At 46.4% G+C, this 15,355-nt stretch overlaps 1 protein-coding gene across 1 annotated transcript in view; it reads left to right on the top strand.

The window, feature by feature from the left end:
* XXYLT1 (xyloside xylosyltransferase 1) overlaps nt 1-15,355 on the top strand; it is a 218,877-nt gene that overhangs the window by 49,106 nt on the left and 154,416 nt on the right. Inside the window, exon 2 of the mRNA XM_004465910.4 lies at nt 9,209-9,356. Within this exon, the coding sequence (XP_004465967.1) occupies nt 9,209-9,356 (148 nt within the window). The remainder of the gene's footprint in view (nt 1-9,208; nt 9,357-15,355) is intronic.

Here is a 15,355-nt window from a genome sequence, read left to right as displayed (position 1 = left end):
CTCATGTATCTTGGGGCATCTTGGTTAGATGCATATACATTTGTGATTGTTATTTCTTCCTGGTGAATCATCCCTTTATTAATATGTAATATCCTTCCTTGTCTCTAATAAACAGTTTTGCTTTTAAAGTCTATTTCATCCTCTATAAGTATAGCTACCCCAGCTTTTTTTTTTTTTGGTTATTGCTTGTGTGGAATATCTTTTCCAACCTTTCACTTTTAATCTATTGGTGTATTTGGGTCTAAGGTAAGTTTCTTGCAGATAGCATATAGATGGCTCATGTTTTCTTATCTATTCCGTCAGTCTGTGTCTTTTGATTGGTGAGTTTAATCCATTAACATTCAATGTTATTATTATAAAGGCAGTCCTTCTTTCATCCATTTTGACCTTTGGGTTTTATCTGTCATTTTATTTTTACCACTCTTTTGACACTTTTATTTATTGTTACTGATACAATCATTTCTATGCTCTTTTCCAAGCCTCTCTCTCTTATCTTTTCAGGCTGTAACACCCCTTTAGTTGCCTGTAAGGCCAATCTTTTTGTTATTAACTCTCCTCTGTTTCTGTTTATCTGTGAGTATTCTAAACTTGCCCTCATTTTTGAAAGATAATCTTGCTGGATATAAAATTCTTGGCTGGCAGTTTTTCTCTTAAAGTATCTAAAACATATTATACCATTGCCTTCTTTCCTCCATGATTTCTGATGAGAAATTGGCACTTACTCTCATTGGGTATCCCTTATATGTTATGCATTGCTTTTCTCTTGCTGTTCTCAGAATTCTGTCTTTGGCATTTGACATTCTGATTAGTGTATGTCTCTGGGTTGGTGTATTTGGATTTATTGGGATGAGTGCACAATATGCTTCTTGGACATAGATATCTATGTCCTCCAATAATGTTGGAAAGTTTTCTAATTATTTCTTCAGATATTCCTTCTGCCCCTTTCCCCTTCTCTTATCCTCCTGGGACACCTGTGCCACATATGTTTACATGTCTCTTGCTTTCACTTAGTTCCCTGACACCCTGTTCAGTTTTTTCCTTTCTTCATCTGTTCTTTTGTATGTTTGTTTTTGGAGACTGTGTCTTCAAGCTTGCTGATCCTTTCTTCTGCCTCCTCAAATCTGCTATTATATGCCTCCAGTGTATTTTTTTTTTTTATCTCTCCACTCTTTTTTTTTTATCCCCTCCTTGTGGCTTTTTTGTGTGTGTGCTCTCTGCTCTCTGTCCATTCGCTGTGCATTCTTCTGGGTCTGTATTTATTTTTATTTACGCCCCCCCTTTTGCAGCTTGCTTGCTGTCTGCTCTCTGTGTCCATTTGCTGCACACTTTTCTGCGTTTTTGCTTGGCTGCCTTTTTGTTGCGTCACCTTGCTGAGTTGGTTCTCCATGGTGCTTGCAGGCCAGCGGCACTCCATGGTGCATGTGGGCCGGGTGGCACTCTGCAGTGCCTGGGCTGGCGGCTCTCCGCAGCGTGTGGGCGAGCCTGCTTCACAAGGAGGCCCCGGGACATGAACCTAGGACCTCCCATTTGGTAGACGGGAGCCCAACTGATTGAGCCACAGCCGCTTCCCCCTCCAGTGTATTTTTAATTTTATTTATTGCACCTTTCATTACCATAAAATCTGCTATTTTTCTATGTGTGCTTTAAAATTCTTGTTTGTGCTCATCCAGTGTCGTCTTAATATCCTTAATCTCTTTAGCCATCTCATTGAATTTATTAAGGAGATTTATTTGAATATCTATGATTAGTTGTCACTACTTTATGTCATCTGGAGGCTTATCTTGTTCCTTTAACTGGACCATATCTTCCTGTTTCTTGGCATGGGATTGTAATTTTTTATTGGTGTCTTCGCATCTGGCTTACTAGATTTATTTATTCTGGGTGCAGTTTCTCCCTTTAGGTTAGGGCTTTCTTGTCTTTTCTCCTTGCTGGTTGTATAGTAGGAGCTGAGGATGTAGTTGTTCCTATAAGCTGTGGAGGCTGAAGCTGCCCACATAGCCCCAGGAATTGATGAAGCTTCTCGTACCTTTCTCCTCTGCTGGGGGTAGGGACAGAGCTACAGCCATGTGTAATAATCCAAGTTGTTTAGGAAAAGACTCTGTGAGCTCCTTACTCTGCCGGCATCTTCATACTTCTCTAATGTGATCTCCCTATTGTGTCTTCCATTCCCATGAGCTGTTACTTTTCTGTTCAGGATTTCAAATTCTTTGTGCTTGTTTAATGTCTTCTTGATGTCATTTATCTCTTTAGCCATTTAGTCTTTCAACTCAATTTGATTTTTAGAAATTTGTGTGCATCTTGTCTCTTCTGGGGCTTTGGTATTTTCCTTTTCCTGGGCCATGTCTTCCATTTTCTTAGTATGGCTTGTAAATATTTGCTGCTGTGTAGGCATCTGATTAGGTGCTCAATTTCTCTTTTGTAGGGATTTAGTGGCGGGAGGCTATGTATTACTGCTGTTCTTTGATGCTTGGTTCAACCTGGTCTTTAGGATTGTCCCTGTTAGTTGCTCAGAACTGGGCTGTGGACCCAGTTATGGATTGTAGATCCTAGGGCCTTGGGGAAGGAGGCTATAAATACTGGAAAAAGCCTATCTTACACTTCCTTAGTCTGCCAGCAGATAGCGCTCCTTGGCAGCCCTCTCAGTTCAGTGCCTGGTAGGAGTGTGTTTGCTGCAACACTCGGGATCCCTGTGGCAGAGGTTCCTGCCTGGAGGCTAAGAACCTTGTAATTCAAACTTCCTCAGAGATAGTTCTCCAACCTTCAGTGGCAGCCCCCTCCGTTTTACTGGGTAGGAAAGAATTCCACTTCCTCTGTGTCCTCAACAGTCAGTTCCGGTTAATAGAGAGGGAGATTGGGAAGGTGGGATCTCTTTAGTCTCAGGCTGGCTCCCAAGGCAAATGGCGGTGCAACTGCACCTGGCTTGGAAGAGCTCGTGGGACACAGCAGACCAAATCTGTTGGTCAAAAGCTGAGTCAGCCTTCGGCTGTATGTCTCTCTCCTTTTCTGGGGTGATGGGCCCTTGGAGCTCCCTTTGTCATAGCCACAGGCCCAGAGGCCTGAGAATTCAAAAGTGCCTTTCGTGTGGGGAGGATGCCGGCAGTAGCAGCTGCTGGTTTTTTAACTCACAGTTTTGCCATCTTGACTCTTCTCCTGGGTTCCTTTCATTTCTGAGCAGTGTCCAGCCTTCACCTAGCATCTTAAACCTTAGAAGAATTTTTCCCAGGTCGTTTCAGCCTGTCCTTTGGAAGAGAAGAGAGTCCCGTGTCTTTCTAGTGTGCCATCTTCCTGGAAGTCCCACTTTGCCTCTTGATCCTCAGGAGGCGCTGGCTCCCCATTACCAGAGTGATTCCTGCTGAATCTGGATGACCACCCAGATGGGCTGATAAATACACAGGAGGTGTGTTTGCCGACTCACTGGGAGATCTGCAATCTCTTGACGAAGGCACGTTTTCTTTTTGAGTCCAGACGTCGCTGCAGAATCCTTCCTACCAGGTGCTCTGGACAGTCCCACAGGGCAGATTGAAACCTGTTTGCAGTTCCTGCCATTTGGTGTGGTATTCCAGGAATGCTGGATTTGGGTAGGTTTTCCAGAGCTTTGTGCTATTCCTCCTCCCTCCAGCAGCTCTTCTAGGGACAATCTCTGGTGGAGCATGGAAGGGGCTGGGGGCCAGTGCTCCCCCTGCAGCCGCCCTGCAGCCATCCTGCGGCAGCTGCTGTGCTGTTGGCCAGGCAGGCCTTGGCGTTTCCTGGAAACCCTGCAGCTCCCTGTGCTCAGGGCCAGCCTTTCCCACTTCTCCCTTGGCTCCAAAGCATGGCCTGAACTGACTCACAGTGGGGAGTTGGTGTGGAGCTCAGGGCTTGGCCTGACCTGATGTCCCCATGAACGTGAAGAGGAACAGCGGCGGGTCTGTGCCAGCGAGTGCGGGCTGGGCCGGCGCGGTACCTGCTCTTGTCTGGCACCAGGCTCTGCCAGTCCCGGTTGTCGCAGCTCCCTGGGTCTGAAGTGTTGGGAATGTGCCATGCATAGTAGGGTGTGCAGCAAGGTCCTCTCCCGCCGGAACTGTCCTTTTTCACCAGAGGTGAGTCTATAAAGTCTCATATATTACACAGTGCTCTCTCAATTACGTACTTTATTTTGAACAACAGAGTATTAGTTGAGGACCCTGTAGCCTGTAACAGCCTCAGTCATTACTGAGTTTTGGTGCTTGTAAAAGTCACCTGACAGAAAGTTGACTTAATAAAGAAGTCACCTGACAGAGTTGATTGAAAATAAAAAGGAGGCAAAGGAATTTAGTCATTCCTAGGGGTATGACTTCACAATTACACGTGCAGAATATTGTTATAACAAGCCTTTTGAAGATCACAAACAAAAGGAAGATAGTAAGTGGATAGTGAGTGGTTACAATTGTATTTTGTTGGGGGTTGGAAAAATCCAGCTACCTAAATGATATGAAAATGGGTCTTTGTGGTCTGGAAAAACATTTCTAATGATAGTGTCCTCCATCATTTCCCAGAGAGTGGTGTCCAGAACGTCGGAAATGGATGATGAGACTGATGTACTCTGGAGAACTGCTCAGGACGATTCAGCTTGACTCTAGGGTTGATAAAAACATTAATGTTGGGGGTGGAAATGAAGGGTTTGAAAAAGAAATTATCCTAGAAACTGGGAGTGGTATTTTAGAATTAATGGTTTTAAAATTTTAAATATGTGTATGTAAATAAATTAATAAAAGTTACAAATAGTTTGTTTTGTTTCCATTCCCAAAACTCACATTCACGTTGGTGCAGACCATTGTTTTGAATGTTCTCGTTAGCCAGTTTGAATATGGAATCACCTTACGTCCCTGATTTTCTCCGTTATCTGATCATTCTTCCTGCAGCTCCTAAGGTGGTGGTTTTGAAAGGGGGGGGAGAGGATGGAGCGATGGTGTTTCTCTCTGTCTCCCTCTCCTTTTTTCTCTCTCTCCGTCACTCTTGCTTTGCTGCTGCTGGGCTGGGGGCTTCTGAGTGTGCTAGACTCCTGTCTTACCTCCCCTTCAGGGAGAAGGCCATTTGCAAACCCATTTCAGGCCTTGGGAGGCATGGGTGTTTTTAAAATTTAAATTGTGTTTATTAGGAGAGTTGTAGGTTTATAGAAAAATTGTGCGTAAGATCAGAGATCTCACAGTACATTTTGCATTAGTGTGGTAGGTAGGCATGGGTGTTTTCTGAAGATTGACTTTTTTCCCCTTCCCCCGCCCTTCCCTGCTGTTTTTGCTGTCTGTGTGTGATCTTCTATATCTCTCTTTTTTGTCTTCTCATCTTTCTCCTCTAGGATTCAGAGGGATTCAATCCTGGGGACCTCTCATGTGGAGAGAGGTTCCCTGTCAATTGTGCCACTTCACTTTAGGCGTGGGTGTTTTGATATACTTGCAGTATCTGGTTTGCTTTTTGCTGCATAACGTATATTCCATGGGACATATTAATTTATCTTTAAGTAGATTCATTATATGAAATATTCACTTGAGCAGGCCTCATATGACATTTGGAACAAGTACTGAGTACACTTTGTCCTCATAAATCTATTACGCTAATGGATGTAACTGTCTTCTGTGAAGCTTTGGGGTGAGGTGGGGGCTGAGCTTGGGGAATAAACTGGCTGCTGATTTCTCTTTATCTCCTCTAGCTTGGATGTGGCAGGCCCTGCCATGGTTTGCATGTGTGTGTTTGTACATATCCATTCTTCAGCTTCCTTTTTAATGAATATAGAGACTTCCATTTCTGTGAGAACCTCTTGTCAGCTTCCAGCTTCTTGTCAAAGTCCAGTATGGTTTGGAGGTGTAATGAGACTCAGGGGGGAAAGGTGGCTTATGAGTAAGAACTGGTCTGTGAGAAGAGTGGATTCATGGGACCAAGAGGGGGAAGGCAGAAGGGATGCTAACATGTGGCGTAAATGGCACCCCCTGGGTGGCAGCCCCTGGGTGGGTGCATTGCTGGCTTATCACATACAGTCCTCACAGCAACCATCATAACTCTATTATACATGAAGAAATTGAGGCTCAGAGAGGTTTAGTAACTTGCCCAAAGTTAAGCAAACCTATATTGATGACCTGCCATGTGCCAGGCTCTGGGCATAGGGCATGGAGCAGTCACAGCTTCTGGCCTCAAGAAATGCCCCACCCAGTGGATTTAGAAACAAAATCCTATAGATGAGTCTTTCAGGGCAAGTGAAGTCTCCACGTGATACAGGGTGCAGAGATGGGCGTGGCTAACAGGAGGCTATGGGAAGGCGGAGGGGTGTCCAAGCAAGGTTGGAAGACTTGTGTAGGAGTTTACCAGGCAGATGGGGGCTGGGAAAGGAGAGAGGACATGGAGAGGGAGTTTCAGACTGCGGGAATAGAGCAGATATCAATATACAAAGACGTGGAATGCCGAGGTGTGGTAGCATTGTGGGTTCTACCTGGTTGAGTCCTGCCCAGGCACCAGAAACCAGACGAGGAGAGGACACAGAGCTAGCCACTAGTGCAGGGTCTCGTAGCTTTGCTAGGGAGCTTGGGCTGTAACCAGGGGCAATGAGGGGCCATCTGAGGTTTTGAAGCCAAAGAGAGAGAGAAATGAATGTGTGTTTGGAAAGTACTCCAGAGACACAACAGAGGCTGGTATTGGGGGGGGGGGGGGGTGTGAGGCAAGAGGTAGGGAAGTGTTTCAGGGTTTGTTATTGAACAGGAAGTCACAGAGCCTACACTGAATTGGGCAGGGGTTGTGGGGTGTGTGTAGGTGAGAGACATAATTTGGTATTTGTGTTGGGGAATAGCAGGAAACTTGTCTGGTTTCCCATCTCAGGTTGAGAGGGTGTGAGAAAGGAAAAAAGTAAAAAAATAAAAGCAAGGTAATGGACAACAGTATGTTAGAAGACAAATGTAAAGTAAGTTTAAAAGGGCCTTTATAAGGAGATAAAAGACTTAATTACATAAAACACATTAGCCAATGATGAGGACTAAGGTGATATGAAAATTTTTCTAAGTGAAGTTAAATTTTAGACATTTAAATAGACCTAAGACTGGGAAGCGGATGTGGCTCAACTGATAGAGTGTCTGCTTACCATATAGGAGGTCCAGAGTTCAAACCCAGGGCCTCCTGGGCCGTGTGGAGCTGGCTCATGCGCAGTGCTACTGCATGCAAGGAGTGCTGTGCCACGCAGGGGTGTCCCCCATGTAGGGGAGCCCCACGTGCAAGGAATGCGCCCGCAATGAGAGTTGCCCCATGTGAAAAAAGCGCAGCCTGTCCAGGAGTGGCCCTTATACACGGAGAGCTGATGCAGCAAGGTGACGCAACAAAAAGACACAGATTCCCGGTGCCGCCAAGAATGCAAGTGGATACAGAACACACAGTGAATGGACACCAGAGAGCAGACAATGGGGTGGGGGCAGAGAAATAAATAAAATAAATCTTTAAATAGACCTAAGGAAAAAAGCAAACATGTACATAAGCTAAGAAAAAAATCCAAAAACAGTATTCTGTCCAAAAGGAGATTCAGAAATAGGGAAAAGCAGACAGGTGGGCTTCCCACCATTCCAGAGCTGTGACAGGTGATTTTCTAATGATCTGATGACAGACGGCTCTAGAAGTGCAGGGAAGAAGTGTGGGCCAGGACAGGGGGCACCGTGAGACTGCCATGGGAAGGAACCTGGGCACAGGAACGGGGAAGGGCCGTGGGCAGATGACGAAATGAGCCTGTCTGTGTGAGAACTCTCAGACACTGCCCTCACCTGTCCTTCTGCTGGCCCCCTAGCTGGTCCCTCCATACCCCGCAGAGGGCTGGCCTTCACGTAAAGAACGAGTTGGGGTTCGAGTGGGATTCGTGTCCTGCTAGGTCCTGGGCAGAGGCCACAGCGGTGTGGCAGCCTTTCGGGCTCACCCCGCTCCTTCAGCTGCCAGGAATGATGAAGATTAAGGGCGTTGTCAGCAGATGTCTTGTGACTGTTGGGGAAGAAGGAGAAGGAACACCCAGTCTTCTGGGCTGCATTTATTGAGTGCCTCTTGTGGAGTGTTCTAAATTTTGCAGGGGACATAGGGCAACAGAGAAAGCTTGCAAGACATGAGAGCAGAGTTCATGGTAATTTGTATGCCTTATGAGGCAAGGCGGCATGTGTGATGGGCTTATAATCTTCTGGAATAATGTCTAACCAGGAAGACCAGTTAATGAGGGCCCTGTTAGTATTCTTCTCTACTCTAATTACTGGTCTAAGCTGATGTTTTCCTTCTCTTGTTGGTCACTGATAAAGAATGAGAATGCATTGATAGTGGAAAGAACATGGGTCTTGGATCTGGAGACCAGGGTTCAAGTTCTGGCTCTGCCCCTTAGTTGTGATATAACTAGGGGCATGTGTAACTCTCTGAGCATCTGTTTTCTCATTTGTAATTTAGAGACTGTAATAGTGACGTCTGCCTTGCTCAAGGCCCAGAATTGTCATGGGGATCAGTGTTGCGTCTGTGCATTAAGCAGCTGGTGCTGTCTAGACTCTTTAGTGCTTTGAGGAAAGTGATAATTGCCTGGTTATTCCTTATACTGCCCACAGTTCCTCCAAAGTATCTGGGACCCTCAAGAAATCCTGGTTAAGTTGATGAACAAGTTTACTGTGGCACTAAGCAATTTCTGGGTTACATTTTTCTGTGGCCCGACTCATTGTTCACAGTCTGCTAGGAAGGTAGAGTTGGAGCATCTGCCTTTCTGGTGGACCACGTAATGGGCTACTAGGTGGTTGATCCCCAGGCAGTGTCAGTCACCCAGACACGCAGAAGGATCCTGAATTTCAGGACCAGGCACTTTTAACATGGTTTCTTGTCACTGACAAAAGCTGTCATCTTTAGGGCCAGCTTGAAGTTCAGGAGCAGAAAGCAGACTGGTGACCGTTCCCCTTCCCTGGCCTCCCTCTGACTCCTCTCCCACCACCCACACCGTTGCATGCTTGCCTGGGCTCCCCCTCACTCAAATGGTGACCCTGTCCCCTTGCCAGCCTCTGTGCTGCGTTGACTCTGACTCCCCGTTGTTCCTTGTTTTCTTAATTTCAGTTGTGCCCCCCTAGTTCCTGGCCTCATCCTCTGCTCTGGACCCTGAAGGGCACTGTCCGTTTATCCCTCTGTGGGCCCTAGGTGAGTGCTAGTGTGTCAGGAGCTCTGGGCAAGAGCCAGCTTCTCACCCCAGTGGTTTTCTCCTGCCTGGCTGCAGGTCATCTTCCATGACGTCGCTGTGCTGACGGAGAAGCTCTTCCCCATCGTAGAGGCCATGCAGAAGCACTTCAGTGCCGGCTCGGGGACCTATTACAGTGACTCCATCTTCTTCCTCTCGGTGGCTATGCATCAGATCCTGCCTAAAGGTAACCTGAGCTGCTGGGGGCAGTGGCCACTGGGGTTTGACTTCTGTGCTGTTTTGCTGCCTCCAGTACTACTGGTGCCTTTATCCACTGAAGAGCTCCACTGAAACATAAGGGAGAGTGCGAGGAAGCCAGCAAAGCTCCTTGTTACCTGAACCTCCTTCACAAAAATCATGGGCAGGGGTCTGGGGTGCACTAGGGCACAGTGTGAGTCTTGCAGTGTGTTGTCCCTGACTCAGGGCATCCGGCCCCAGCCCTGGCTCTGTCTCCAGCACGTACCCAGCTCTGGCACTCAGTCTGCTCATCTGTAAAATGGCAGGTTAGATTTGATGATCCTCCATCCCAGCCTTTCTAGACTGAATCTGTACTTCTCAGATTTGAAAATATTACATCTAGATATGAGAGGAACACGTTATAGTTTTCTGACTAGGCCTTTTTTGAAACTCTGATGCACAAGTAAAAGGGTTTTCTGGACCTCTGTCCTCCAGGAAAGAAAATATGTGATTGTATTAGTCAGTGTTCTCCAGGGAGACAGAATCAACAGGATATGTGTGTACATATTACAAGATTTATTACAGGAATTGGCTCATGCAACAGTGGGGATTGGCAAGTCTGGATTTCATAGTTCACTGGGAACTCCGATGAAGGTGTTCAGTGAATTTCCCAGGAGAGGCTGGCTGGCTGAAGTAGAGATGGAAGTTCTCTATTCTGACTACTGAAATCATCTGTTCTCCCTTAAAGGCCTTCAACTGATTGATGAGCCTTCTCTCATTGCTTCTTTGATTGTAGATGTAATTAGCCATGGATGCAGTTGACTGATGATTTAAATTCACAGAATACCTGCACAGTAACAATCAGGCTAGTATTGGCTTAACCAAACAGTTGGACACCGTAACGTAGCCAAGGGTGATGCATGAACTTAACTGTCACAGTGTCCATCTGTACTAAGTCCTGCTTGTGTGGAAATCTTGGGGATAAGCAGCCCAGTCACTCTTGGACTGGAAGCCTTGGGGGGAGGAGGTGTCTCAACTGTGGAATGTCCCAGGCTTCCAGATTCTCCTCCAAATGGTCCTGGGGTCTTGCCCAGTTTCTTGCCACAGTGAACCATGACCTGGATGAGGAGGAGTTCCAGGGTCATGGGCAGTGGCCACCTGAACTGTGGCTGGTTGAGGTTTTAGCAGTCCCCAGACCAGGCAGGACCTGACAGCCCAGGGGTCAGCAGGCCTTTCGATGCAGACCAGAAGACGAGAAGAAGGAGTTGGAAGCCACCACCGTTTGAAGGAACCTGGTCTACTAGGAATTCAGGAGTGGAAAGTTAAACCTCAGTTCTGGTTGTCAGGTTGTCATCCCACAGGGAAAATCATGCCCATCCATTTTGTCTGGGACTTGGTCTCCACAAGGCAAGCCCTGCACCAGGGAGGCCTCTAAATGTTCTGGGAGCTTAGCGAGCTGGGTCTGAAGGACAGAGGAGACAAGCTCACCAAAAGGGCCCAGGGAAAAGAACTGGCAATTAGGATTCTTTACAGTAAAGCCCATGTTTCTGTTGCTGCCTCATCAAATCCTCTAGCAGTCCTGAGAAGTTACAGATGAGAACTGCTGAGGAGTTAAATGACTTACTCGAGATTTAGAGCTGTTTAAGTGGCAGAGGTGGGATTTGAACCCAAGTCTGTCTGATTTAGAGGCCTAGTTTCTGTCCTCTCTGGTGGCCGTATGTGACCCCTCTGGGCAGGCCTGGTGCACGGGCTGTGGTTCCTTAGGAAGTTGTGGTTCCTGCTCTCCGGCTTCTAGGGGGAAAACAGACATAGGTACTGGTTGCTGGTCCCAGCTGTGCCACTAACCACCTGTGTGCCCTTGACTGAGCCACTTTCTCTCTCTAGTCCTCAATTTCTCCACCCTATAAAATGAGGGGCGGCACAGGTGAGATGTGTCAGTTCAGGGGCTACGGGAATCCCCCTCGGGGTTCTAGGCTCTGGGGAGTTGGGGGAGGAGGAGTTAGAACCCCTTATCTTGCTTTCTCTTGGCCTCCCACCCCCACTCCCAGCAGTGCTTCCTGATCTGATTTATATCTCAGATGCGGAGCAGGATTCTGTTTGGTCAAAGGGCTCCGTGACTGAGCGAGTTGGAAACTCCACTAAGTGGGCCGAAGGGCCTGGCCAGTCCTGTGGTCCTGCACACATGATTGGCCTCCGAAGAGACTCCATGTGTGTGGAACTGTTCAGCAGAGGGCGGCAGGAGACGCAGGGAGGCCTCCCTGACCCTCCTCTTCCCCGTCTTCCACTCAGGTCTGCCCATGCTGGGCTCAGCCCCAGGCCGGGCTGTGCATGGCCCCCAAGACGGTGAGATACATCCCCGCAGGGTTTTTCAGGGAAGAGCAGATACTCGTATGTCTCAGCTTTGGCGAGAACCAGGCAGTGAACTGTGCAGTGCCAGGTGTCCAAGGTAGCCGCCTCCCAGGAGCTTACCCCCAGGTTTCGGGGCAGCCGAGGAGTTTTATGCCAGGCAGGCTGCAGGGGCAGCCTGACTGTCCCTGCCTGGTAGCCTGCCGTTGCTCAGGGGACGGTGTCTGCAGAGGAGAGGCTTTGGCCAGAGCAGTCCATGGCTTAGGTCACCCGCGTCTCCCAGTGAGGGCCACGGCCCTCTGCTGGGGTCTGTGTCAGGACCTGTGCCCTGGTGGGCCCAAATACAACGTCTTTTCTCGGGTTCTTTAGGCAAATGGAGATGTGCTTCTAGAAATTCAATTTTCCTTATGTGCAAGGTCTGCTTCCTTGGAGAGAGTCACTAGGAGTTATTAAAGTTTGATAGTCATGAAATAAAACGAGCAGTCCTAGAGTTTCCTAGAGTCTGGGGTGGGTTCTGCTGAGAAGCCTGGCTGCCGCACAACACTGGGCAGTTGGGAAGTTCCTACTGGGGAGATGGATGGCTTGAAATTCCTAGAATTTTGGTAAGGACACATTGTTTTCAGGTGTTACTAGTGCTGTCTTGAGTTTGTCAGGCTTTTTTTTTTTTTTAAGTTTTGCCTTTTTGTATTTTTTTTTTTTAATTGTAGAAATTACTGTTGCTTTGTGCTTTGGTACCTGGTTTTGTTCTCGTGTAATTGCCTCATTCTTGACATTTTGATTGTTTTGGTTCTTTCACTGAGTTCTTTTTTTCTCCTGGAAAGTGTGAATTGGTGTGTGGGTGGGTCTTGAACCCTTGGCCCTACCCAGGAAGGCTGGGTCAGAAAAGCTTGTCTTCCTCTGAGTTATGCCTTTAGTTCCTGTCTAGGGTTTGCCTCAGAATTCCAAGTTATTTCACTGTATTTTAGCCAGCCTCCTCCCTCTTCCCCTTCTGTAGCTTAAGAGTCTTCTTTCTGGACCTAAACTGCTTAAAAGATATATTTACTTTTTTTCCCATTTAAAAATAACACTCACTGTTCCTTGGGATGAGTGTTGTCCATCATCATCCCCTTGTTAGTTGTCCTGGGGGTCAAATGAACTGGAGAGTAGGTTTTCCAACTCTGCTGAGATTCAGGGCTCAACCCACACATGAGCAGACCAAGGATTTAAGTCTCTGGGATGTACATTTAACACGTAAAGTGCTAATTATAGGTTCAGATAAAAGGGGTAGAAGAGTCATGTGTAGGGAAACTGTAAATGAGTCTAACTCTGTTACACTGGGGAGCATCAATTCCAAAATAAGGCCCACTGATGGATGCTGAATTCCTGAGCTTGTCTGCCCTGCTTAGAGTGTCTAGATGTCTCTAGAGCCCTCAGGAGTCCTTCCGAGAGTATCTGCAACTGCAAGCAAGATAGTCCCATCCATCTGCCCCTTGGGATCTAAGCCCCTCTCAATTAGAAGGAGAGCAGACATCACCGTCCCCAAATCCTCTAGATTGGGGAATGAACAATGGACTAAAGTAGACTTATTATTATTCTATTATAGACTTATTATTATCCTAGCAATGGAAGAACTTTTACCATTGCTATAAAGGCAGTGGCCACCAGAGGTTCTGAGGGGGGGGGAGAGGGAAGAATAGGTATAACATGGGGTCATTTTCAGGATATTGGAATTGTCCTACATGACATTGCAATGATGGATACAGCTAATACATATTTTGTCATACCCTATAAAATTGTGCAGGGCAGAGTATAAACTATTATGTAAACTATAGTCCATGGTTAGTAGCAGTGCTTCAATATGTGTTCATCAGTTGTAACAAATGTACCACACTAATGAAAGATGTTAATAAGGTAAAGAATGGGAGGGGGAGGGGATAGGGCATTTGAGAATCCCCTATATATATATATATTTTTTTAATGTAACATTTACGTAATCTAAAGCTTCCTTAAAAATAAAAATAATTTTAAAAACCTACTCATTCACAAAGGAGTATCTGAAAAATGTTAAAATAGAAAAAAAGGAAAAATCTTATCCTTTTACTACTACAATAGCATCAGTGTTAATTGTTTGATCATCATCTTCTTAATATTTTCTCAACAAATAGTTTTTTAAACTTTAGACAACAGAATATGAAATTGAACCTTCATTTTAACCCATTGGACTTTTCATTTGAAAATGTGAGAAACACTACAAGTAAAGCTGTGTTTTGACTTTTTCCTGTTAATGTCACACATCACCATTTTCTGTGTAATTAGAGTCTTGGAAAACTTCTGAATGGTTCCATTGAATGAATACATGAACCTTAGTTCGCTTTATCATTTCATGTATACCGAGACACTTTCTATGTTTTCTCTATCATAAATTATACTGTGACGAATATCATATACATAAACATGATTTTGCCTAATTAGGATTATTTCCTTACAGTAGCTCCCCACGGGTAGAAATCCTGGGTCCTTTCAAAGCCACTGGTGTGTCACCTCCTTCTCACCTCCCCAGTGTCGCCAACTTCCATGCGTGAGGTTCTGCAGTTTAGCACCTTGATGTCTCACCTCTCATGCGAGCCTCAGACAGCCACTCAGGATTTCTAGAGCCGGTGGGTGGCTGTCCCCACTTGACAGGAGAGGAAAACAAGGACCTGAGAGGTTAGGCCCATTCGAGTCCTACTCTGCTTTCTGCTCCCTCAGCAGAGAAGACTCATTTTGCCTCAAATGAAGCAAATCAGGGAGAGAAAGCAGACACAAGCGACACAATTTTAGAGAAATAGTGGAGATTTTGTCTTTGTTGCGAGGAAGGAGAAGGGGACACCGTGGAGGCATGAGAGCTAAGTTTCCCCACGTGTATCCCCAGCAAATCACACTCTTCTTGGGAAATAACCTTGATTTCCTCATCTGCAAAATGAGGGTGGTTTTGCCTTTTCTACCTTGGACCCAGGGTGGCTGCCAGGAGAAATTATGGAGGGAAGAAAGCGACTGAACAGTGACGTGCTGGCACGTGTCAGGAATTGTTAGTACTGCATGCTGGTGTGCTGTCAAGTCAGATGCACTGGTTCCCAAGTTCGGCCATCTGGGGACCACTTCAGCTCTCCAGAAAACTCCACAGATCACTGTTTGCCATCACTCCCATTTGCCACTAGGAGAAAACTAGTGACTCCTTGTGGGGAAGGATGGTATTGGGTTTGGCCAGCTGCCCAGAGAGGTGGGGCTGACTGATGGGCAGCTCTGGACTGGAATGGCATTGCATTGTCTTGTCAGTGCGTAGCTGTGCATTCCACAGGAGATTGTGGCCATCCTGGAGCCACGCATATTTGAGCTTTAGCTAATAGGCTGAGGGTGCGTTGGGGACATTGAATTGGGAGGCGGCAGGGATTGTTGAAAGTGACTGAGCAGATCTGTTATCTCTTTTAAGCCTCGGAACAGTTCTTTGATTTAGGTAGAAATTATCATTCTAATTTTACAGATGGGCAAAGCGAGACCCAGAGAGGTGATATGAATTGAAAAAGTGACTAAGGCAGAACCACGGTTAGAACCTAGATTATCCAACTCCATTGCTTTCCTAGCCTCAGTTTCCCCAGCTATTCAAAGAGGGTGTTGGACTCCATGATCTTCATCTCCTCACAAACC

The sequence above is a fragment of the Dasypus novemcinctus genome, chromosome 4 (genome assembly GCF_030445035.2).
Source record: "Dasypus novemcinctus isolate mDasNov1 chromosome 4, mDasNov1.1.hap2, whole genome shotgun sequence".
Classification (NCBI taxonomy): Eukaryota; Metazoa; Chordata; class Mammalia; order Cingulata; family Dasypodidae; genus Dasypus; species Dasypus novemcinctus.
Note: the sequence above shows the minus strand (reverse complement) of the source record. Positions and strands in the feature narration are given on the sequence as shown.